Source organism: Vulpes lagopus, chromosome 4, assembly GCF_018345385.1.
Source record: "Vulpes lagopus strain Blue_001 chromosome 4, ASM1834538v1, whole genome shotgun sequence".
Classification (NCBI taxonomy): domain Eukaryota; kingdom Metazoa; phylum Chordata; class Mammalia; order Carnivora; family Canidae; genus Vulpes; species Vulpes lagopus.
This window is the reverse complement of record NC_054827.1, coordinates 38,975,678-39,002,081: the sequence shown is the minus strand read 5'-3', so window position 1 is coordinate 39,002,081 and position 26,404 is coordinate 38,975,678. Positions and strand designations below refer to the sequence as shown.

General features: G+C 43.8%; 1 protein-coding gene across 4 annotated transcripts in view; it reads right to left on the bottom strand.

Moving 5' to 3' along the window:
* Nucleotides 1–26,404, bottom strand: part of PTPRN2 (protein tyrosine phosphatase receptor type N2) — a 723,182-nt gene that overhangs the window by 555,343 nt on the left and 141,435 nt on the right. The window contains exons 2-3 of one of the 4 annotated variants that reach the window (XM_041753467.1): nucleotides 22,326–22,501; nucleotides 20,325–20,438 (exon numbers count right to left, since the gene is read on the bottom strand). The exons of 2 other annotated variants lie outside the window; for them this stretch is intronic. In XM_041753467.1, coding sequence (XP_041609401.1) covers nucleotides 20,325–20,346 — 22 coding nt within the window. In that variant the 5' untranslated portion in view covers nucleotides 20,347–20,438; nucleotides 22,326–22,501. The remainder of the gene's footprint in view (nucleotides 1–20,324; nucleotides 20,439–22,325; nucleotides 22,502–26,404) is intronic. One more of the 4 variants, XM_041753466.1, reaches the window with a different exon arrangement.

The window sequence follows — 26,404 nt, the reverse complement described above, 5'->3', positions numbered from 1 at the left end:
CAAACTTTTGTCCTTGTTTCCATTTCCCTAGAAGCAGGATAAGAAATTACCACACTGGGGAAGGGAGACAAGAAAGGTCAGACTTCCAATAATGAATGTGCTGTCCAGCCAGCAATCACTGTGGGTGCCCGGAGCATAATTACCCCATGGAGAATCTGTGAGCATGCACATCAGAACCATCCCACCAAGGGGTAATCACACTCCGTTTATACCCGACCATCCTCCCTCGGCCACTAGTTGGGGCTTCTGTGGCAAGAGGGGCAGCAAGTGAGGCAGTTAGTCCTCCAAACTTTTAATCCCACCAGGGAGCAATGTCAAAGGATCATAATGAGGGGAAGATACAGTATGGGGATGGTGGGGGGATGCCCTGACGGGATGAGATTGAGGCATCAGTACCTGCCAGACCAGTATTTCAAACTATCTGTAATATTAAAAATCTGCTTTGATTATAACACATCTGATTAAAAATAAAACCACATCTGCATTGCACCTGTACTTCCCTTCATTTCAGGTAGTTAAGTAGAGTTGGTAGTGTGATAGGTTTTTTCATGTAAATACTCCAGGAAGCAAAGGGCCAGAAGGGAAAACATCCTAAAAATGTATCTTTTGCTCCGACAGCCCAAAACTTAACCTTTAAACATTCTATTTAACAAACAGTTCAGGACACCTGGGTGGCTCGGTGGTTGAGTGTCTGCCTTTGGCTCAGGGCATGATCCTGTGTCCTGGGATCAAGTCCCACATTGGGCTCCCCGCAGGGCGCCTGCTTCTATCACTGCCTCTCTCTGTGCCTCTCATGAGTAAATAAATTAAAATCTCTAAAAAAAAAACAAAAAACAAAAAATGAAAAAGCCAAACAGCTCCCCCCAATTTCATGTGTTTTTCCCAAAGTAAAAAACACAAGTGATTAATATTCCTCCTGAAGCCACTATCTTGGTCACCTTTGGACCAATTCATCAATCCATCACATTTTTAAAAGGAGCATGAACTCATATGCTACTTTATTTGGACAAAACAGGCATTTGTAAACAACATGTTTTCCTATTATCTCCCTACTTCAGGTTTGCACAGATTTTTGGTTTTGTTTTTATTCTGGTGTATTGTTGTGTTTATCAGACATCCGACACCTCAAAACCCTCCCAGGAAAATTTCTTCATATCGCAACAAAATAACAACCATAAAAATCAATAGGATCACTTTATGATCTCTCAAGTCCATTTCTCTGAGATTCAAAGCTGTCTTGACATAATGTCGCATGGGCCAAGTCAATGCAAATCTAATAAAAACAACAAAACTACATTAACCTCTGGTGTCTGGTTTCAATTAATACCAAATTGAAGAATAACTGGAAGCACTGTCCTCGCAAGCTCCCCGTCTCCTAACACAAGCGGCATCTCTCTAGCTGCCGGGACACACCTCACCAGTCACAGGCCACCAGACGAGGTGGCAACCCCCAGCCACAAACGCAGGCAGGGTGCAGCAGGGTGAGCACTTCAAACGCCAATCCAGCAATCACCCCCATTCCAGTGGCTCCCCTCCCCCAGATCCTGGGAAAATACCCCGATTTAGGATATTCACCCTCTGAGCCAAAGCCAAGCAGTGAAGCTGGACCCCTCTGTACGCACTCCATCCTGCTGTGTGCATCACAGAGGGGTGGCTTCTGCACATACTGCATGACAGGCAGCAGAACAGGGAATGGGGGAGGCGGGGGCAGGAACCAGGGTCAGTGTTGCGGCTGGCAGGGACTCTAGGTGGCCCGAGGCTGCCCAAACTCACGAGGTCCTCACCGCTTCTTGGGAGCCCGACCAGTTGGGCAGGCCAAGCTCCATCCCGTGGGGCACAGAAAGGTGCAGACCAGAGACCTCAGTCCTCTTCTGTTTCATTTCTGCGGCATCCCATCCCCTGGTGCTGAGGAACCTTTCACGGACTAGAGCCTCTTTCCTGTTCTGCTGCCACAAGGGAAGCACCTGGGTCCTCGGGGAGCAGAGGCTGAGGGCGGTGACAGGAGCACTCACAGGGGGCAGGTCATGGCCCAGGGTGTCCCTGGGGCCCACGTGACGCTGTAGGTCCCTATGCGCCACGTCACAGTCACAAACGCGTTCTTCTATAGAGCCGTTGTTATCACAAGTAGGGGGAGAAAATGCCAGTTTAATAGCCAAGAATAAATTCTTATGGAAAAATTCGTGATTAGCAAAACATCTCGATGTATTTTAATGGAGAAAATGATCTCTAAGTCATGGCCTGACGTGGCCGCCAGGAGGCAGGTGGTGGAAGGCCCGGTGCCTGTATTGATGGGATGTGCAGGGACCCTGGGTGCACCTAGGACTGCAGAACTGGGGCATGAAGCACACCTTGCAGGCCGTTCCCATCTGGGCATACCTGCCATACAGCCAGATGCCTGGGGAAGGATGTGCTTGGAGCCCAGGAGGGGAGGGCATGGGAGAGGTACAGCACATGAGGCTGAGCTGCAGGACGGGGAGTCTCCACAGCGGCCCTCACTCCAAAAGCAGTGGCAACGGGACCCGGAGGAATCTGGAGCCCAACCTGGGGAGAGCACTGACCACTGTCCTCATAGGACCAGGTGCCCGGGCTGACCTGGCTTCTTCGTGTCTCAACGCATGGACCTCAGGGCCACCCTCAGTAGGCCCACCTGGGGGCCCGGCCCATGCATATTTGCTCAAGGACGGGGCATCGCGCAGAAAACACAGGCCACCCAGGACCATGCCCACACTGCCCCATCGGTGGAAACTCCACACCCTCCACTCTGGCCAGTTTGCAGAGGCTAGAATGAGGGTCTAGGAGGCACTCAGGAGGACGCACACCTGGGGACAGCACATGATGCCATGGCACCCGTGAATCCCAGTATCTTCCATGACAGGGGCTCAGTTGATAATTGCTGGAATAAATTAAATCCTTCCCCAAAATTCACAGGACCGCATCATGAATCTCCTGAGGCTAATTGGCTGGTGGCCTTGGGATCGTCACCGCAACTCTGTTCCAGGCTTCACCAGAGACCCGCTATCGTCCCTGCAGCTCCCACAACTGGTTCTTTTTTTTTTAATAAATTAATTTTTTATTGGTGTTCAATTTACCAACATACAGAATAACACCCAGTGCTCATCCCGTCAAGTGCCCCCCTCAGTGCCCATCACCCATTCACCCCCACCCCCCGCCCTCCTCCCCTTCCACCACCCCTAGCTCGTTTCCCAGAGTTAGGAGTCTTTATGTTCTGTCTCCCTTTCTGATATTTCCCACACATTTCTTCTCCCTTCCCTTATATACCCTTTCACTATTATTTATATTCCACAAATGAATGAGAACATACACTGTTTGTCCTTCTCCGATTGACTTACTTCACTCAGCATAATACCCTCCAGTTCCATCCACGTTGAAGCAAATGGTGGGTATTTGTCGAGACTGAAGAAAGAGAAATTAAGGAGTCAATCCCATTTACAATTGCACCCAAAAGCATAAGATAACTAGGAATAAACCTAACCAAAGAGGTAAAGGATCTATACCCTAAAAACTACAGAACACTTCTGCAAGAAATTGAGGAAGACACAAAGAGATGGAAAAATATTCCATGCTCATGGATTGGCAGAATTAATATTGTGAAAATGTCAATGTTACCCAGGGCAATTTACACGTTAATGCAATCCCTATCAAAATACCATGGACTTTCTTCAGAGAGTTAGAACAAATTATTTTAAGATTTGTGTGGAATCAGAAAAGACCCTAATAGCCAGGGGAATTTTAAAAAAGAAAACCATATCTGGGGGCATCACAATGCCAGATTTCAGGTTGTACTACAAAGCTGTGGTCATCAAGACAGTGTGGTACTGGCACAAAAACAGACACATAGATCAATGGAACAGAACAGAGAACCCAGAAGTGGACCCTCAACTTTATGGTCAACTAATATTCGATAAAGGAGGAAAGACTATCCACTGGAAGAAAGACAGTCTCTTCAATAGATGGTGCTGGGTAAATTGGACATCCACATGCAGAAGAATGAAACTAGACCACTCTCTTTCACCATACACAAAGATAAACTCAAAATGGATGAAAGATCTAAATGTGAGACAAGATTCCATCAAAATCCTAGAGGAGAACACAGGCAACACCCTTTTTGAACTTGCCCACAACTGGTTCTATGGCTGCCATGGCATGGACCGGACAGCTCCAGTGTGGACCAAGGCTGCCCTGGGGGCAGGGACAGATGGGCACAGAGGCCATCCAGCCACAGCAAACACGGTGTGACAAAGAAGAGCATGGAGCAGCAGCAAGAGGCAGCAGGGAACAGAGGCGGGTATGAAGGAAAGGGGAGACCAAGTGGGACATGAGTGACCACCGGGAGGCCCAAGCCATGCGCTGATGGTTGCGATGCATGGTGTGGCTCACAGTGGACATGCTCCAGGTCCTGGGGCCCCGGGCCCACAGGACCCAAGGGACATTGCTCCTCTCAGGAGCGCTCAGTGCGGAGGAACAGACACACAGTCACCCTCAGGAGAAAGGCCATGAACTCCTCCCAGGTTAAAATAAGAGCAATAAGGTCCTCGCTAAAGTAGGTACCTGTAAATTAGGGACCCGTTCGCAGATGTGGGAACAAAGCCCTGCCCTACCTCCGCCCCCCTCCACTCTGCTCCAGGGACAGAGTGGGGAGGGACGAGGAGGGGAGGGGGGCAAGCACGTGATTCTCACCACACCTGCTTCCCCCACTCCGGGTGCCCGGGCCCACCTGGCCATGGGTGGGCACCTAGGACCCGGCCCACTACTGGGCTGCATAGCAGCCTGCACATGGCTGTACCCCACCCCCTGGCACCCTGAGCCCCACAGCACCTCACCACCCCCTCAAACCCTGGCCCGGCCCCTGGTGAGCACCTGCAGTGCCCAGTGCTCCTGTATAGTGGCCACCCCAAAGCACTGGTGGAGGGGAGGCCTGACAGCACAGACACGGGAGGTGGTGGCGTGGAGCCAAATGCTGCAGGCCACCGAGTGCGAGGACCAGACGCCACCCAGTGTGGTGTCCCTGCTGCTGGCACCAGCCTGTTCCAGGGCTCACGGAGCCAGTGCACTTAGGACAGGACACCGTGCAACCTGCAGGCCCGACGGAAGCCCGGAAGCTCTGGAGTACAGACATACTGCTCAAACTTCAGAGGTCAGATGGTCCCCACCACCTGCCCGCCCCCCACGTCCACGAGTCTACAGGCCACCTCTACTTGAGGCGGGGGTAACTACCCATCTTGACCTCAGAGCCCTCCCAGCTGCCAAGCCCTCCGTTGTCACAGCCACCAGCCCCACAGAACTCCCCTGATGTGCACACATGAGGACAGCACCCCGAACCCCAAGGGCATCTGCACCCAGGTTCCAACTCCCCCAGCTCTTCGTTCCATTCTCTATATGGAGCTTGGCCTAACCAGGGCCCTGAGCGGGACCGGAAGGGCCACCCCTCTATGGCAGGGAGAAGCACATTGTCAAGGCCACAGGGGAGTGCCCACTACAGGTAAACCTGAGGGCAGCAGAGGTGAGCGCAGGAAGCGCAGGACACTCAAGATGGCCCGGAGTCCCAGGGGCCGGCAAGGGACATCCGCAGGGTGTCCAGGCAACCCCAGGCACACCACATTTGCTCCCCGAGGCCCTGCCCACACCAGGCTAGCCGAGGCCATGTCCCAAACCACAGAAATTCAGACCTGTGGCTTCTGCAGGCCTTCCCACCCCAGCTTCCTGTTGCAGAGGGCCCCCATGTGTGCTGGGGCAGCGCCAGGCACACGTGGGCAAGCTCACTCCCCTCTGCCTTAGGGATAACCGGGCCACAGGCAGGCCTCACGCTACCCCTGGAGATCCGTCTTATTAATCCCATCCTACCGCTGGGGATGCAAGGCACGGACCAGCTCGTCCCTTTTAAGGCTCCTCACAACCTTCAAATAAGTCATCACCCGCTTCAAGTCAGGCGTCACTGCCTGGTAGGAGAGGGAGTGGGCAGGGGTGCTAACTGATGGGCACGTCTTATCAGCCAGTTCCAGTTGGATCAATGCAGTCATTAGGACTCGTTATTCTCATTCATGCTCTCCCTCCGCCCACACATGTCTGCTAATGAATGACCAGCCACTCAAGATCATTTAGGACCATTTTACCTATGGTTCTTGTATCAGATTATGCAAATAAATCAATTCCTCCCTAACGGCCTGGTTGCCTTTGCAATTCATCAAAATCCATTCTCAAAACCTGCATATCTTAGTACGTTATAATGATATCATCGATTCAGTTGTTTGTTTTTCCTGCCTTTATGGTGGCATAATACCCACAACGTAAAATGCTCCACCTTAACCACTTCCATGTGTCCAGTTCACAGGTATTAAACAATTCACACTGCTGGGCAACCATCACCACCATCCATGCCCGTAACGCCTCTCAGCCTCTTACACTGAAACGCTACACCTGTTAAATACTGACCTCCCATTCTTCCCCCAACCCAACCCCTAGGGATACCATCCTACTTCTCGTCTTTATGGTCTCAACTTCTCCGGGTACCTCACAGAAGCGAAATCACACAGAATCGGTCTTCTCATGACTGGCTGAGTTCATGAGCATAACGTCAAGGTTTATCCATGTGGCAGCAAGTATCAAGATTTGCTTCCTTTTTAAGACCAAAAAATACTCTTGTATGGATATACCACATTTGGCTCATCTGCTCATCCATCAGTGGACACTAGGGTTATGTCCACATTTTAGCTCTTGTGAATAATGCTGCTGCAAATGAAGGTATACCGGTACCTCTTCAACACCCTGCTTTCCATTCTCTAGAGTACAAACCTAGAAGTGAAACAGCTGGTCATTGTAGGTTTAACTTTTTGAGCAATGTCCACTATTTCACAAGGCAGCTGCACCAAAGGTGGGACGTTCCCATTGACAACGCACAGGGGGCCCACATCTTCACGTTCTTGCCAGTACTGCTGTTTTCTCTTTTGTTGAGAGTGGCCACCCTAATGGGTGTGACGTGGTACCTCAGTGTAGTTTTGATTTGCATTTCCTAATAATTAGTGGTGTTGAGTAGACTTGCATGTACTTTTTTGGCCATTCGTATATCTTCTTTGTAGAAATGTGTACTCAAGTCCTTTACCCACTTTTGAATTGGGTTGTTGTTGTTGTTGTTGTTGAGTTGTAGAGGTTCTCTGTATATTCTAGGTATTAACCCCTCATCGCCTAGGGTTTTCAAATATTTTCTCCCATTCTGTAGGTTACCTTTTTACCCTGTGGACAGTGTCCTTTAATGCACAATTTTTGAAAATTTTCACGAAGCATAATTTGTCTATTTTTTCTTTTGTCACCTGTGCCTTTGGTGTCATATCCAAAAAAAATCACTGTCAAATCCAATGTTATGTAGATTTTGTATATTTCCAAGAGTTTCATTGTTTTAGGCCTTACATTTAGGTCTTAGATCCATTTAGAATTAATTTTTGTATGTGGGGTTAAGCAAAGGTCCTAACTTCATTCTTTTTCATCTGGATGTTTAGTTTTCAGATTTCACCTGTTGAAAAGACTGTCCTTTCTCCCACTGAATGCTCCTTGTGCCTTGTCAAAAATCATTTGACCATACATATGAGGGTTTATTTTGGGGCTCCCTATTCTGTTCCACTGGTCTATATTATATATCTATCGTTATGCTGATACTACAACTGTTTTGATTACCACAAACTTTTGAAATCAGAAAGTAGGAGTCTTCCAGTTTTAGTCCTTTTTCAGGATTGTTTACCTATACAGAATACCTTGAAATGTCATTTGAATTTTAGGTCAAATTTTTCTATTTCTGCAAAAAACGTCATTGGGATTTTGATAGGAATCATATTGAGTCTATAGATCACTTTGGGTAATTGGCATTTTAACAATATTGTTTCCAATTCATGAACATGAGATATATTTTCATTTATTTAAATCTCCTATTTTAATATCTTTCAGCAATGTTTTATAGTTTTCATTGTACAAGTCTTCACCTCTTTGGTTAATTCCTAAGTATTTTATTCTTTTGATGCTACTGTAAATGGAATTGGTTTTTAAATTTTCCTTTTCAGGGATGCCTGGGTGGCTCAGTAGTTGAGTGTTCTGCTTCGGCTCAGGTCGTGATCCCGAGGTCCTGGGACTGAGTCTCACATCGGGCTCCCTGCAGAGAGCCTACTTCTCCCTCTGCCTGTGTCTCTGTCTCTGTGTCTCTCATGAATAAATAAATAATTTTAAAAATTAAAAAAATAAAATTTCCTTTTCAGATTATTCATTGCTTATGTGAGAAATGAAACTATTTTTTGTATGCTTTTGTATCCTGCTACTTTGCCGAATTCATTTATTAGATCTAACACTTTCTTTAAGAGAGTCTTTAGATCATATAGATTTATATATGGATGCCTTTTATTTCTCTTTCTTAATTGCTCTGACGAGATTTCTAGTGCTATGCCAGATAGAAGTGATGAAAGTAGGCACCTAATCTTAAAGGAAAAGCTTTCAGCCTTTCACCATCGAGTATTATGTTTGCTGTGGATTTTTCTATATGGCTTTCATTATGTGGAGGGTAGATGACTCTTGAACAACTTGGGGTTTAGGGACACCAACTCCCCACACAGTTGAAAAATGAGTAAAACTACTAATTCCCCAAAAGCTTTACTAATTTCCTAATCTTGACCAGAAGCCTCACTGATAACACAATCATTTGACACATATTTTATATGCTATACACTTTATTCTCACATAAAGTAAAAGAAAGTGTTACTGAGAACAATCATAAGGAGGAAAAAATACACCTACAGTAAGAAACTGTATTTGTCCAAAATATCTGCATATAAGTGGAGCAAGGCAGTTCACATCTATGCTGTTCAAGGGTCAACCAGATTTTGTTGACTGTTTTTATCATGAAATGTTTTTGAATTTTGCCAAATGCTTTTTCTGCATCAAGTGAGATGACCATGTGACGTTTCTCTCCCTTCATTCTGTTCATGTGGTGGAATAATACACTGATTGAGCTTCCCACGTTGAACCACCCCTGCATTCCAGGATAAATCCCTGTGAATGCTGTAGAATTCAGTTTTCCAGCATTTTTGCATCAAGGTTCCTAAGGAAGACTGGTTTATAGCTTTCTTTCCTAGTATCTTTTGCTCTGGTATTAGGACTACAATGACCTTGCAGAATAAATTAGAAGTATTCCCTCCTCTTTGATTTTTTTTTTGGAGAAGTTTGAGAGGACTGACATTAGTGCTTGTAGACTGTACCACTGAAGCTGTCAGGTCCGAGGCTTTTCTTTATTGGGAGATTTTTACTACTGGCTCGACCTCCTTTCTACTTAAAAGTCTAGTCAGATTTTCTATTTCTTTGAGATTTAGTCTTTGTAGGTTTTGTGTTTGTAGGAATCTGTCCATTTCATCTAGATTATCCAACATCTTGGCATATAATTATTCATAGAATCATCTTGATCCTTTTCATTTCTGTAGAATCAGCCATTTTCATTTCTGATTTTGGAAATTTGGTCTTCCCTCTTCTTAGTCCATCTGGCTAAAGGTTTGTCAATTTTGTTCATCTTTTAAAGAATAAACTTGATTTCATTGATTGTCTCTATTGTTACACTCACCTCTGCCCTAATATTTATTATTTCCTTCTTTCTGCTAGCTTTTAGTGTACACTTTTACTGATTCCCTAGTTATAAAGTTAGGTTGTTGATATCCTTTTTTTTTTATGATAGTCACACACACACACACACACACAGAGAGAGAGAGAGAGAGAGAGAGAGAGAGAGAGAGAGAGAGGCAGAGACATAGGCAGAGGGAGAAGCAGGCTCCATGCACCGGGAGCCCAACGTGGGATTCGATCCCGGGTCTCCAGGATTGCGCCCTGGGCCAAAGGCAGGCGCTAAACTGCTGCACCACCCAGGGATCCCTATCCTTCTTTTTTAACGTAACAATTTGTACCTATAAATTTCCCCCTTAGCACTACTTTCACTGTGTCCCATAAGTTTTGGTAAGTTGTGGTTTTGTTTCATTCTCTAAGTATTTTCTAATTTCCTTTGTGATTTCCTCTTTGAACCATTGGTTGTTTAAAAGTATATGGTTTAATTTCCATGATATTGTGAATTTTCCAGTATTCATTACTGATTGGCTCCATCCTGTTGTGGCTGGAGGAGATACTTTATATAATACCTGTCTTTTAAAATTGATTGAGACCTAACTGGTCTAACGTATGGTCTCGAAAATGTCCCATATGCACTTGAGAAGAGGATGTGTGTACCTGTTGGGTGGAGGGTTCTATAAAATGTCTGTTAGATCTGGTTAGTTTATAGTGTATTGAAGTCCTCTGTTTCCGTATTCATTTTCTTTCTGCTTTTTTCTATCTATTACTGTGAGTGGGGTATTGAAGTCTAACAACTACTGTTCCACTTTCTCCCTTCAACTCTGTCAGCTTTTGCTTTGTAGATTTTGATGGTCTGTCATTAGGTGCATGTTTATACTTGTTGTATCTTACTGCTTTATTGAAACTTTTCTTAACATACAATGTTCTTCCTTGTCTCTTGTAAACTTTTTGATTTAAAGCCTAATTTTCCTGAAATAAACATAGGCACCCTTGATCTCCTTTGATTACTGCTTGCGTTGAGTATCATTTTGCACCCTTTCTCTTTCAACCCATTTGTGTCTTTGGATTCAAGTGAGTCTCTTGTAGATATCATACGGATGGATCATGTGTTTTTATCCATTCTGCCATTCTCTGTCTTTTGACTGGAGAGTTTAATCATTTATATTTAAAGTAATGGCTGAAAAGGAGGTATTTCTTTCTGTGATTATACTATTTGTCTTTTTATGTGACCTATAGCTCTTTGTCCCTCACGTCTTGCATTCCTGTCATTTAGTTGATTTTTTTGTAGTGAAATGCTTCAATTTCTTAATTTCCTTTTGTGTATATTCTAGAACTATCTTTTTGTGATACCATGGGGATTACATTTAGGATCCTAGAATTATAGCATTCTAAATTGAATTTATAATACATTAACTTTTAATATTATATAAAAACTCCACTCCTAACTAGGGGTGGTGGAAGGGGAGGAGGGCGGGGGGTGGGGATGAATGGGTGACGGGCACTGAGGGGGGCACTTGACGGGATGAGCACTGGGTGTTATTCTGTATGTTGGTAAATTGAACACCAATAAAAAATAAATTAAAAAAAAAACTCCACTCCTTTATAGCTCTATCTCCAACCCTCTCAGCTGCTGTCACAAAATTATATCTTTATATATTATATGCCAAAAAAATAATATTTTTAAATGCATTCATTGTGTAAATTATGTAGAGAATAAGGTTCAGAGTTAAAAACCAAAATTATAGAAATACCAATTATTACTTTTTACTGGTATTAGCTTTTATACTAGTAATTGGAGTTTTTCCATTAAATGTATTAGTCTCTTAAACTATGGAGAAAATGGGCAGTCCTGGTGGCTCAGCGGTTTAGTGCCACCTTCAGCCCAGGGCCTGATCCTGGAAACCAGGGATCAAGTCCCACATCAGGCTCCCCGCATGGAGCCTGCTTCTCTTTCTGCCTGTGTCTCTGTCTCTCTCTTTCTGCATCTCCCATGAATAAAATAAATAAAATCTTTAAAAAATAAAAATAAAAAAATAAAATAGACTATGTAGAAAACAAACCACTGTTAAAATACTAGCTTTTATACTGCTCATGTGTTACCTTTTCTGAGATCTTTATTTCTCCATACAGCTTAGAGTTACTGTCTAGTGTCTGCTGTCTGCGTGCATTTCACCTTGTAGGATTACTTTTAGCATATCTTGAAGGGCAGGTCTATTCATCATGAACCCCCTCTGCCTTTATTTACCTGGGAAAGTCCTGATTCCTCCCCTCGCTTCTGAAGGACAGTTTTGCAGGATATAGAATTCTGGATTTTAGGGGGCAAGATGGTGGAGGACTACAGGTCCTCAACTCACCTGGCCCCACCAACTTAGCTAGATAACTTACAAACCATCCTGAACACCTATGAATTCAACCTGAGATTTAAATAGAGGACAGCTGGAAAGCTACAGAGAGAAGGGTTTCCACTTCTAACAAGTTTCTTCCCTTTTAGACTTTCATATTTCTAAAATTACAGGTCTTAGATATATTTTCCACTTCTAGATTCCCTTCAAAATACTCAACTTAACTTGGGGAGATATACAAGATACATTTTTTTTGTTTTGTGTTGTGTTGTTTGTTTTCTCTGCCTCATTTTGTTCTACAATGGTGGAAGTTAATACATTCTAAAACATGACCAGCATGCACCCAGAATCAAGTGGTATACCATGCTGGTTCATTCTGTGAGATTATATTCTCTCTTCATTCCCATTCTGCCCCTCTCTTTTATCTCATTTATGTTTTGGTGGTCACTGTTGGGGCTTTCTACAAGTATTTCTGGTTTATAAAAATTTGGGAATAAGCATCTTCTAACATGCAGATCATAATATACTCAGAACCAAGAGGATCCTCCTCTAGGGCCCCTCAAGGTAGACTACATTCTCCCTCCACTACAACTTCATCAACTACCATCTTCCAGTACCCCTACTTTTTTTTCTTTTCTCCTCTTTCTTCCTCTTTACTTTTGCTTTTTTCTCTTTTCTTTTTGTTTTTTCTTCTTCTCTTTGGGATTCTTGGCCTCTTATTTTTTACTACTTTGTTTTAAAATTTGTTTTCCACTTTAGTGGTCCTTTTGTTTTTATTTCATTCTGATCTTTGTTTTCAATTTCTGGTCTTTGACCTCGCCAGAATCATCTAGGGTGAAATTTACTTAGGTCATGGTTGATATTTATGACTCAGCCTGCTCATACAGCCACTCTGCACTGAGCAAAATGACTAGAAGGAAGAACTTACCACAAAAGAAAGAATCAGAAACAGTACTCTCTGCCACAGAGTTACAGAATTTGGATTACAATTCAATGTCAGAAAGCCAATTCAGAAGCACAATTAAAACGCTACTGGTGGCTCTGGAAAAAAGCATAAAGGATTCAATAGACTTCATGACTGCAGAATTTAGATCTAACAAGGCAGAAATTAAAAATCAATTAAATGAGATGCAATCCAAACTGGAGGTCCTAACGATGAGGGTTAATGAGGTGGAAAAAAGAGTGAGCGACATAGAACACAAGTTGACGGCAAGGAAGGAAGGTGAGGAAAAAGGAGAAAAACAATTAAAAGACCATGAAGAAAAGTTAAGGAAATAAATGACAGCCTCAGAAGGAAAACTCTACGTTTAATTGGGGTTTCAGAGGGCGCTAAAAGGGACAGAGGACCAGAAAGTGTATTTGAACAAATCATGGCTGAGAACTTCCCTAACTTGGGGATGGAAACAGGCATTCAGATCCAGGAGATAGAGAGGTACCCCCCCCCAATCAATAAAAACCATTCAATGCCTCAACATTCAATGGTGAAACTTGTGAATTCCAAAAATAAAGAGAAAATACTAAAAGCAGAAAGAGACAAGAGATCCATAACTTATATGGGGAGAAATATTAGCCTAACAGCAGACCTCTCTACAGAGACCTGGCAGGCCAGACAGGGCTGGCAGGATATATTCAGGTCCTAAATGAGAAGAACATGCAGCCAAGAATATTCTATACAGCAAAACTCTCATTCAGAATAGAAGGAGAGATAAAGAGCTTCCAGGACAGGATAGGCAGAAACTGAAAGAATATGTGACCACCAAACCAGCTCTGCAGGAAATATTAAGGGGGACCCTGTAAAAGAAAGAGGAAACCCAAAGAAATAATCTACAAAAACGGGGACTGAATAGGTATCATGATGACACTAAATTCATATCTTTCAATAGTTACTCTGAATGTGAATGGGCTAAATGATCTCCCATCAAAAGACACAAGGTTTCAGACTGGATTATAAACAAGACCCATCTATTTGCTGTCTACAAGAGACTCATTTGAGACCTAAGGACACCTCCAGCCTGAAAATGAAAGGTTGGAGAACAATTTACTATTCAAATGGTCCTCAAAAGAAAGCTGGGGTAGCCATCCTCATATCAGATAAATTAAAATTTATCCCAAAGACTGTAGTAAGAGAAGAAGAGGGACACTCTATCATACATAAAAGGTCTATCCAACAAGAAGACCTAACAATCATAAATCATAAATATTTAAATCATAAATATTTATGCCCCTAATGTGGGAGCTGCCAAGTGTATCAATCAATTAATAACCAAAGTAAAGACATACTTAGATAATAATAATACACTAATAGTAAGAGACTTCAATACGGCACTTTCTGCAAATGACAGATGTTCTAAGTACATCTCCAAAGAAACAAGAGCTTTAAATGATAACACTGGAACAGATGGATTTCACAGATATTTACAGAACTTTGCATCCAAATGCAACTGAATACACATTCTTCTCAAGTGCATGTGGAACTTTCTCCAGAACAGACCACATACTGGGTCACAAATCAGGTCTCAACTGATACCAAAAGACTGGGATTGTCCCCTGCATATTTTCAGACCACAATGCTTTGAAACTAGGACTCAATCACAAGAAGAAATTTGGAAGAAACTCAAACACATGGAAGTTAAAGAGCATCCTGCTTAAAGATAAATGGGTCCACCAGGAAATTAGATAAGAATTAAAAAGATTCATGGAAACTAATGAAAATTAAGGTACAACCATTCAAAATCTTTGGGATACAGCAAAGCAGTCCTAAGAGGGAAATAAATCGCAATACAAACATCCCTCAAAAAAACTGGGAAAAACTCAAATACACAAGCTAACTTCACACCTAAAGGAACTGGAGAAAGAACAGCAAATAAAACTTACACCAAGTAGAAGAAGAGAGTTAATAAAGATTTCAGCAGAACTCAATGAAATAGAGACCAGAAGAACTGTGGAACAGATCAATGAAACCAGGAGTCGGTTATTTGAAAGAATAAGATAGATTAAACCATTAGCCAGCCTTATTAAACAGAAAAAACTCAAATTAATAAAATCATGAATGAAAAAGGAGAGATCACAACCAATACGAAGGAAATACAAACAATTTTCAAAATGTATTATGAGCAGCTATATGCCAATAAATTAGGCAATCTAGAAAAAGTGGATGCACTTTGGTAAACCACAAACTACCAAAACTGGAACAGGAAGAAACAGAAAACCTCAACAGGCCAATAACCAGAGAGGAAATTGAAGCAGTCATCAAAAACCTTCCAAGACACAAAAGTCCAGGGCCAGATGGCTTCCCAGGGGAATTCTATCAAACGTTTAAAGAAGAAACCATACCTATTCCACTAAAGCTGTTTGGAAAGATAGAAAGAGATGGAGTACTTCCAAATTCATTCTATGAGGCCAGCATCACCTTAATTCTAAAACCAGACAAAGACCCCACCAAAAAGGAGAATTATAGACCAATATCCCTGATGAACACAAATGCAAAAATTCTCAACAAGATACTAGCCAATAGGATCCAACAGTATATTAAGATTATTCACCATGACCAAGTGGGATTTATCCCTGGGATGCAAAGCTGGTTCAACCCTCATAAAGCAATCAAAGTGATAGATCATATCAACAAGAGAAAAAACAAGAACCAGATGATCCTCTCAATAGATGCAGAGAAAGCATTTGACAAAATACAGTATCCATTCCTGATCAAAATTCTTCAGAGTGTAGGGATAGAGGGAACATTCCTCAGCATCTTAAAAGCCATCTACGAAAAGCCCACAGCAAATATCATTCCCAATGGGGAAACACTGAGAGTCCTTCCCCTAAGATCAGGAACATGACAAGGATGTCCATTCTCACCACTGCTATTCAACATAGTTATTAGAAGTCCTAGCCTCAGCAATCAGACAACAAAAAAGAAATAAAATGCATTCAAATTGTAAAGAAGAAGTCAAACTCTCCCTCTTTGCAGATGACATGATACTGTACATAGGAAACCCAATATACTCCACCCCAAGATTGCTAGAACTTTTTTTTTTTTATGATAGTCACAGAGAGATAGAGAGAGGCAGAGACACAGGCAGAGGGAGAAGCAGGCTCCATGCAGGGAGCCCGATGTGGGATTCGATCCCGGGTCTCCAGGATCGCGCCCTGGGCCAAAGGCAGGCGCCAAACCGCTGCGCCACCCAGGGATCCCAGATTGCTAGAACTTATACAGCCATTTGGCAGTGTGGCAGGATACAAAATCAATGCAATACAGTGGCGTTTCTATACACTAACAATGAGACTGAAGAAAGAGAAAGTAAGGAGTCAATCCCATTTAGAATTGCACCCAAAAGCATAAGACACCTAGGAATGAACCTAACCAAAGAGGTAAAGGATCTATACCCTAAAAACTACAGGACAGTTCTGAAAGACATTGAGGAAGACACAAAGAGATGGAAAAATATTTCATGCTCATGGATTGGAAGAATTAATATTGTGAAAATGTCAATGCTACCCAAGGCAATTTACATGTTCAATGCAGTCCCTATCAAAATACCATGGACTTTCTTCAGAGAGTTGGAACAAATCATGCTAAGATTTGTGTGGAATCAGAAAAGACCCAAATAGCCTAAGGAATATTGAAAAAGAAAACCACAGCTGGGGACATCACAATGCCAGATTTCAGGTTGTACTACAAAGCTGTGGTCATCAAGACAGTATGGTACTGGCACAAAAACAGACACATAGATCAATGGAACAGAACAGAGAACCTAGGAATGGGCCCTCAACTCTATGGCCAACTAATATTCGACAAAGCAGGAAAGAGTATCCACTGGAAAAAGGACAGTCTCTTCAATAAATGGTGCTGGGAAAATTGGACATCCACATGCAGAAGAATGAAACTAGACCATTCTCTTACACCATACACAAAGGTAGACTCAAAATGGATGAAAGATCTAAGTGTGAGACAAGATTCCATCAAAATCCTAGAGGAGAACACAGCCAACACCCTCCTTGAACTTGGCCACAGCAACTTCTTGTAAGATACATCTATGAAGGCAAAGGAAACAAAAGCAAAAATGAACTATTGGGACTTAAGAGAATAAGCTTCTGCACAACGAAGTAAACAGTCAACAAAACTAAAAGACAACCTACAGAATGGGAGAAGATAATTGCAAATGACGTATCAGATAAAGGGCTAGTATCCAAGATCTATAAATAACTTATTAACATCAACAGCAAAGAAACAGACAATCCAGTCATGAAATGGACAAAAGACGTGAAAAGAAATTTCACCAAAGACACATACATGGCCAAGAAGCACATGAGAAAATGCTCTGCATCACTTGCCATCAGGGAAATACAAATCAAAACCGCAATGAGATACCACCTCACACCAGTGAGAATGGGGAAAATTAACAAGGCAGGAAACCACAAATGTTGGAGAGGATGTGGAGAAAGGGGATCCCTCTTGCACTGGTGGTGGGAATGTGAACTGGTGCAGCCACTCTGGAAAACTGTGTGGAGGTTCCTCAAAGAGTTAAAAATAGACCTGCCCTACGACCCAGCAATTGCACTGTTGGGGATTTACCCAAAAGATACAGATGCAGTGAAAGACCGAGACACCTTCACCCCAATGTTTATAGCAGCCATGTCCACAATAGCCAAACTGTGGAAGGTGCCTCAGTGTCCATCGACAGATGAATGGATAAAGAAGATGTGGTCTCTGTATACAATGGAATATTACTCAGCCATTAGGAACGATGAATATCCACCATTTGCTTCAACGTGGATAGAACCTGGAGGGTATGATGCTGAGTGAAGTAAGTCAATCAGAGGAGGAAAAACATTACATGGTTTCATTCATACTGGGAATATAAAAAATAGTGAAAGGGATTAAAGGGGAAAGGAGAGAAAATGAGTAGGAAATATCAGTGAGGGTGACAGAAGATGAGAGATTCCTAACTCTGGGAAACGAACAAGGGGTGGTGGAAAGGGAGGTGCGTGGGGAGTTGGGGTGACCGGGTGACGGGCACTGAGGGAGGCACTTGATGGGATGAGCAATGGGTGTTATGCTATATGTCGGCAAATCGAACTCCAATAAAAAATATATATACAGAAAAAAAGAATATAGAACTCTGGTAGACAGCTGTTTTCAGTCAGCATGTTGAATAAATGGGCCCACAGTCTTCTGGTCTCTAGAGTTTCTGAGGAGAAATTTGCTGATAGGCTTATTGACAATCCCTTATATGCAACAGTTTGCTTCTTTTTTTGCTGCTTTCAAGATTCACTTTTTGTGTTGTTTCACTGTTAGATGATAATGGGTCTTAGTGTGGATTTCTTCGAGTTCATCTTACTTAGGAGTTTATTGACCTTCTTGTACATTTATATTTATGTATTTCATCAAATTTAGGTATTTTTAAGCCATTATTTCTTCAGATATTCTCTCTGCCCTTCTGTCTTCTACTGGTATTCTCACAGTGGGTATATTGTTCTCCCTAGATTCTTACAAGTCCCTTAGGCTTGTTCACTCTTCCTCAAATGTTTTTCCTGCTGTTCCTCAGATTCAGTAATTATCATTGTCCTGCCTTCACAATCACTGTTTCTTTCTTCTGGCTGTTCAGATCAGCCTTTGAATTCCTATAGTAAAATGTTCACTGCAGTTACTGTGCTTTTCAGCTCCATAATTTCTTTTCATGTTTTCTATCTCTTTTTGAAAGTTCCATTTTGTTCACACATCATTTTCCTTTTTTCCACATCTTCCTTTAAGTTCTTTAAGCATCTTCCATTAAGACAGTTGCTTTAAATTCTTTATCTAGTAGATCTACCATTAGACCTTTTCCAGGGAATTTCTGCTAAGTTATCTTTTTTCCTTTGAAATGGCCATACTCTCCTGTTTCTTTGTATGTCTTGTGATTTTGTTGTTGCCATCATTGTTGTTGTTGAACACTGGACATCTGAATCTAATAATGTGGTAATTCTGGAAATCATGTTCTCCTTCCCCAAGACTCACTGGACTTTGTTACTTTTTTGTTATAGTTTTTGGGTTTTTTTATTGTTGTGGGCTATCTCTGTGCCAAGGATCAGCCAGAGGTCTAATATATTTTCCCCATATATGTCTTGTTTTCTAATGTTCTAGTCCTTAATGTCTGTCTCTCAAAAGGTGAAAAGTGACAGGTGAAGGGAGTAAAAGTGGGGCACTGGCCCTTTAAATCCCGTGTAAGTCACAAGCTGGAGGGGGAGGGACTTGGAACAGAGGGAGGTGCAAGAGTGGCCACCCCCTCCTTATCTGCATAATTGTGATCAGAAGCAGAATCAGTCATTAGAACACATACACTCAGTATTTGAAAGCATTTTACCCACCCCGGCTTGCACAAGCCACGTGCAAATGTTTCCAGAATGCGTTCACAGCTGCCTGCCAGGGACTGAGGGTGAGTGACAGGTAGCTGCTCCTGCGCTAAACTGAAATTTAGCTGAAACTGACCAAAATTAACCCCAATTTACTTCCCCTGGAAGTCCAAGCCTTCAGTAGACTCCAGAGTTACCAGTGCAGCTGTTGTCCAGGTGCGAGGCATCTGCCTGGTGCTTCCTGCTCTGTCATCTTCCCAGAACCCTTCTGCCTGCTTTTTGTAAAACTATCTCCTCAACTGAGCTTGGACTTCTCCAAGGATTCTCAGACTTACTACTGAATGGCCCTAGACAATATTTGCATGTAATTAGAGATTATGTGATTTAGTGTTTTGTGGATAGATATTAGCGATCCCCAGTCAGTCTTGTAATAACTGTAATCTCCCCTTACTTGGCCTAAACTACCACTCCCTCGGCATTATGGGGGCCAACAGAGAATAACAACGGGCCTGAACTTCCCAGGTACGGGTGTCTTCGCAATGACACTTTGCAAGTAGGGCTGTTAGAAAATTAGTTGGAATTTTCACATCTTGTAATTGCAGATATAATTATAGTACAAGGTCCTTCCTGAGATAATAAGTAATTATCCTTCACAAGAGAACTAAAATAGGATCCTCAGGTGACTGCCTGCCATTAGTGCCATTTTCTACGATACACCTTACTATCTCATGGCCAAATTCAGGTTGGCTGAAAAACCATGCAAAACAAAAGATAAAATTCCTTTCCAAGGCTTCATGCACAGTGGATTGATGGCCTGGCCTCCAGTCTGAGAGCCCAGCCAGCAGTGCGGTTGGTTGTGTCTCAGACTGTACATGGGGTAGAGCATGCCAGAGTTCCCATTCTTCCTCCTGTAAGTTTCAGGTGATTGAGCAAGAGTATAATTCAGAGCACCGGTTGTTTATTCACCTCCAAATTCCTTTCCCATCTGACTACCTCTACAGTTATTGCAAAGAGGCAGAAAACCAGATGCTCCTCTTGCAACCCAATTACCTTGTTGTAGTCTCCATCCCATCAGCTTCCCAGGAGGGTATCATGACGGATGCCTTTTTCATTTCAACCCTCCAAGTGTATTCAGCATGTGCAGCACTAGCGCCAAGGTGCCATCTGAAGCAGAAAGATAATTACAGGTGGAAAGAGGGAACTTACCCCTTCCACCCCACATCTCTGCCAGCCAGGCGGACGTGCACACATGTGGACGCTCTGTTATACAGAAGACTACATGCATCATGCGATCATGCATGGGCCACTGGAGAGATGAAACACGTGATATGTCCAAATTCCAGTTTTAAAAGTGTGGAAGGGGAAGTGTTCCTTTCATCAAATTACAGTATGCCACCCACTAGTATCTTCTCTTGATGGCTGCAGATTCTGGGTTAATTTCAGGGTTTGCAGTAATTGAAGAAAAGAAAGAAATGGGAGTCCTTCACCAAACAAGAAATAGGCAAACTTGAGGGTTTTCTCAAGACCCAGCATTTAAGTGGATTATCCATGGTTCTCCCCTCTGGGTCCCAGCATGGGGCCTTCAGGTCTTCACCAGCCAGACATGAAGTATGTGTTAGGACACAGGTGGCCGCTGCCTTTTCCTGGTGCCACGTCACAGCTTGTGACTTGAAAGAAAAGCCAGGCTTCCCCACTCCCATGTTTTCAAGGCCCACACAACCTCATATCCAGTGTCAAAGGATGCCGGGGAGGCTCCAGGGCTGGCCTTGCAGCCTCATCTGCAACTTCTCTTTCCTTCCAAAACACATGACTCTGTGTGTATCTACTTTAAAACTCTCAGAGATTAGCTCCCAACACCACAGGATGGATGTGGCAACCTTGTCAGGCCATTAATTCTGCTTCCAAGGGAAGCACTTCACTGATTTTGCCTCCTCTTGTCACTTTAAGAACGGCTGCACAGACTTTCAAAAAAATAAAAAATAAAAGAGATGCTTTTGGACCAAAACTAAGTGAGTATTTTTTTTCCCCACTCAAGTGGAAAGCTGAGTTTTTCTGGGTGTAGGACAGGAATGCAAGGAGCTAGTGAGAAAAGGTGACCATCTGAGGTCAGAGACCCAAAGGCAGCTGGGAGAGAAGCAAGAAGGTAAGCTGACATCCCAAAATAGACCAGGGGCTAAATCTCAGCTCAAGAGCTAGAGCTGGTGTTAGTCCCCTGGGGTGCAATGACAAAGTCCCAGGCAGTCCCAGGCAGTCCCAGGGCTCAGAACAGGAGAAATTTATTTCTCCCAGTCCTCCTGGAGGTTGGAAGTCCCAGCCAAGGTGTCAGCAGGGCTGCTTTCTGGAGAGGCTGCTCTGCTTGGTGCAGAGTCAGCTGTTTCTACCTGTATCCTCATATCGTTATCCCTCTGCGTCTGTCTCTGCATCCAAATGGCCCCTTTCCAGAAGGACATCAGTCATATTTGGATCAGGGTCTGCCTTACTGACCTCATCTTAACTGACTGTATTTGCGATGACCCTATTTCCAGATAAGATCACATTCTGAGGTACCGGGAGTGAAAATTTCAAAATGTAAAATTTGGAGGGAGACACACTATAGCCCCTAATAGCGTTATCACCCAGAAAAACTGAAGAGCAGTCAAAGTTGTTTATTAGATACATCTGTCCTTTTATACCAATCCTGATTTCAAGCATCTCCATCAAATATGTGGGGTCACCAAGATTCCTGCTACTCTGTCCCTGACATGTTTGCCATGACCCAGAATGTTCTACATGCACCCTACCCGAGGCAGACAAGACAGGCATTCTGCCCCTTTCTGGGAAGGCTGTTCAGAGGTTTTGGTAAAGCCTCTCCCATGAAGACATCGTGGTGCTTTCACAGTGCGCACAGAGGAGGCAAAGCAGGGCAGAACCCACATCCAGGCCCATAACAGGAACAGGCCTGCCCAGCAATGGTGCTCAAAGGGCCTCCCAAGCAAACCAGGGGAAGCAGCCTTTTGTGCTAACGAAACAAATCACACAAAAACACCTGTTAGGGAATTTCCTTTTTCATACCAGTTTTTTTAAAAAGTAATTCCAGCATGACAGCCCGGCAGCAGCATGACCAAGAAGAGCCCCCTCCTGCCTGGTTGTGCACGAGGACAGATGGCAACACGCAGACAGACTGGGCTCTCCCGGGCAGCAGTTCTGAGAACCTGTGGCCACAGCAAGCTCCTATGAGGCTCAAACTCCTGAGAGAGAGAGAGAGTTTATTCACCACAACACATTCACCTACGGGTGGCCTGGAGTGACAGCAGTGGGCGATGGGAACAGGTCAGGAACCACACCTGAGAGTGCCACAGAATTGAGACATCTTTTGGATCCTCCCAGTTCTGAAATTCTGATTCTAGGACAATGAACTTCGGAAAACATCAGCAATAATTGAAAGGGAGCAAATTGAAAGGTATTTGCCTTACCTCTTAGGTTAACATAACAATTCAACTAATCAATGTAAGACCATTTAAAATGCAGGTAAGAGTCACCAAGTTCACTGTGACTTCACATTTGTGAGTACTCCTGCACCCGCCCGAGAAGTATGGACGAGACACATGGGAAAACAGGAACAAAACCCGGAGGGACGGGGGAGAGCCCACAGTGACCTACGTCTAATTGATCATGTCAGTCCTCTAGACCTTCCAGAATGACAGGTGCCACTGGAACAATAAGAAAAGTCAATTTTACAAAAATCACTTAATCCGAGTGTACTATCACCCCCACCAAAGATTTTTTTTTTAAGATTTTATTTATTCATGAGAGACACAGAGAGAGAGGCAGAGACACAGGCAGAGAGAGAGGCAGAAAGAGAGAAGCAGGCTCCATGCAGGGAGCCCAACATGGGACTCGATCCCAGGTCTCCAGGATCACGCCTAGACTGAAGGCAGGCGCCAAACCACTGAGCCACCCAGGCGTCCCCCCACCAAAGATTTTAAACATCAGTTTTACTCACTATAAATGCGATACCCCAACACTGGGGCTGGGAGAGTCATAGATATCTAATAGCACGATGAAAAATAAAACGGGAGTTTCTACAAAGCAGGTCAAGATGAGTCACCAAAGGAGAACTTAGGACAAGCAATGCTGTGAGCCAAAAGCACACACAGGAGCCACTACTAGAGGTACTTTATCCCATCAGAGTGATGACAGCCCGACAGCGGGCCCGAGGACAGAACACAATCCATAATCTTCGGTCTCCCAAGGAAGAGTCCCTCCTGCACCTGCTGACGCTGCTGCCACTGTCCCTGGGCAGCAGACAGGCCTGAGGTTTCGGATGAAGACATGTCCAGATCCCCCCAGGAGGCCCTGCTCCAGGCACCTGTTGGCTGTATTTCCTACACAGAGTTTCTGCCGCAGGACATCCAACATCCCACTGCTGCCCTGACCACCTAGCGGGACCTGTCCCTGTTCGAGCGGCAGGGCACTATGTTGTGGCCCTGCATTCTCTGCCCAGAAGGGCGCCATGAGCCCTCTCTCTGGGGGTGCGCCTGTCCCACGTCCCTCCGGCAGAGCAGACACTGGGAGCTGAGCAGATGTGGCCACAGTTTGCATGGCCTGGAGTAAAACCTCCAAATCTTTCACTGGGTTGCAAACCAGCATTCTGGGCTTGACTCCAACGGGCTGAGGTCTCCTTATTGACAGCACCTGAAAAGCTTGCAGCTCCAGGACAGGCCTCTAGGGAATGCTTCTCACCACCCGCCTGCCTACCTGAGACTCGATGTGCTGCGGGCTTGCCTCCAAAATTGGCAGGCAGCAAACAACTTTCAAGAGTTTTTCTAATGAACAGTATTTTACCTACACAATTCTCCCTGCTGCAAAGCAGGATTTAGCTAGTTCTATAGCATCTGTTATTCTCTGCATGAGCTTTTCTGACCTCAACCAAATCTGTATTCCTTTCCATCTTAAAAAGGTAGAACTCATCTGACTGTGGAGGCTCTGCTGGGGAAACTGAGCACCTTCCCAGTTGGGAGGCAGAAACACACTGTGTCCTGGCTGCAGATGATGAGACACACATGTGAAGGAATCTTTACCTTCTCCAGTGACAGGGCAGTCCTGTCCAGGGCAGTCCTGTCTACACACCTTTGAAAGGTCACTTTCTCCCCTCGCTGTCCTGCTGCACTTTCTAACCTCGGTTCTGTGCCACCTTTTGTACTCAAACCACATTCCTGGTTTTGTTTCCATTACAGGTTTGTCTCTGTCGCCTGCTATCAGACACCGTGGACAGCAAAGCTTCAGAAAGGCACAGACGGGACTTTAGGCAAAGGGATTTTGCTCAACTTTGCAGACACTGTTACAGACACAGAATGGACAAAGTACACAGTGCACAAGTCCTTGCTCACAGGTAACACTCTGCCACTGGCCCCAGAAAGCACATAAGTGCATATCCTCAGCCCTCCCCATCAGCCCCCCAGAGCTCTCAGACTTGGGACCGGTTCAACCTTCTGGGTCCTGGGCCCAGAGTAAGACCAAAGATCCCCAAGAGCCCAGGCACAGCACCCACCATGACCCTGACCTGGGAGCCAGTGCTCATGGTTCAACAAAACCTTGATCCTAAAATGTCACATTGCTGAGAGGAACGGAGAACAAATTCACAATGCATTTATTAAGAAACAAGCCTTCAAGAGCATGAAAGCAAGATGTCTCCCACAACATCCACAAAGTAGCGGCCATGAGGACGTGTATGCATGCTCCCTAGAGCTCTTCCTCGCCGAGAAGTCGGAACAGGAAAGAAACATGCGTAGACGGAATGACAAAGGCACCAACACGATGAGATTTTATTCGTTCAGTTACAGTGACATCTGGTGGTCTCCTATACCAGATGGAAATACTCCCAGGCTGAAACCAAAACACATCCTTACAGTATCTTTGGGATTGAAAGCAAAATACCATCAGAGGCATCATAAAATATTAATAAAATAACGAAAAAATTAATAAGAATATGTTTATACATATTTTTAATAAACAAAAGGAATAAAGCACAATTTTCCTCTTCCTAGGCCACACCATGTTAAGGTAGCTTGGATTAGAGTAGCTCCCTCTATAGTGGAACGCTTCAAATAGAATTTTAAAAAGCAGCAGCAATCAGTCCCTGAGGGCAGGAGCCCACAGGCCTCCCCTCTGTGAAAACCATTCATCAGCATCTTTTTTTTTTTTTAAGATTTTATTTATTTATTCATGAGAGACACCGAGAGAGAGGCAGAGGGAGAAGCAGGCTCCATGCAGGGAGCCTGATGTGAGACTCGATCCCGGGTCTCCAGGATCATGCCCTGGGCTAAAAGGCGGCACTAAACCACTGAGGCACCCGGGCTACCCTGTTCATCAACATCTTACATGAAGCTCTTCTCCTTTTGAGTGAAATTGGGAGGAAGTGGATATTTATTACTTATTTCTGCAAAATGATACTTATTACTATATATGTCAAAATTAAATGGGTAATTCGGTGGCCTCAAAAAAAGTCTAAATGATAAGAAAAGGTAACTGCAGAATATAAATGTTTCCCCTGTGTTTGCTGAATTACACTTGAACTTATAACCAGGTCTTTGCAGTTTGACTATGGTGATAATGTAAAAGATGGAGGAAGAAGGGGAGTCAGATTAAAATTTCAGATTTCGATCAAAGGTGAAAAGTGTTTTTTGTGTTTTGTTTAAGATTTTAAGTCATCTCTATACCCAATGTGGGGCTCAAACTCACAACCCCGGGATCAAGCATCTCCCGCTCCACCCACTGAGCTGGGCAGGTGTCCCGAAAGTCAAATATGTTTACATAAAATACGGCTGGCATAAACACTGGACTTCCTCAGTAATATGTACATCTGGTTGTATATTCCTATAGATACGAAAGACAGTTTGGAATTCTAACAATGTTATTTTAGAAGATACAGAGGTAATCTCCATATTCACCACCCATTCTAGCAATCTTACCCTCTTTAAGTAAAAAAGAGAAAGGCATCAAAAGGTAATCATCCTATCTCCCTCACCATGCAGTCTTAATTATCACAGCGCTCAGAAGTCACACATCCTTACTCAGAATTCCCATCTTACAGTGAATGGGTGGCATCTCCACAAGTGGATGAACATCCTAGGTTTACTCTCTGGCCCCAG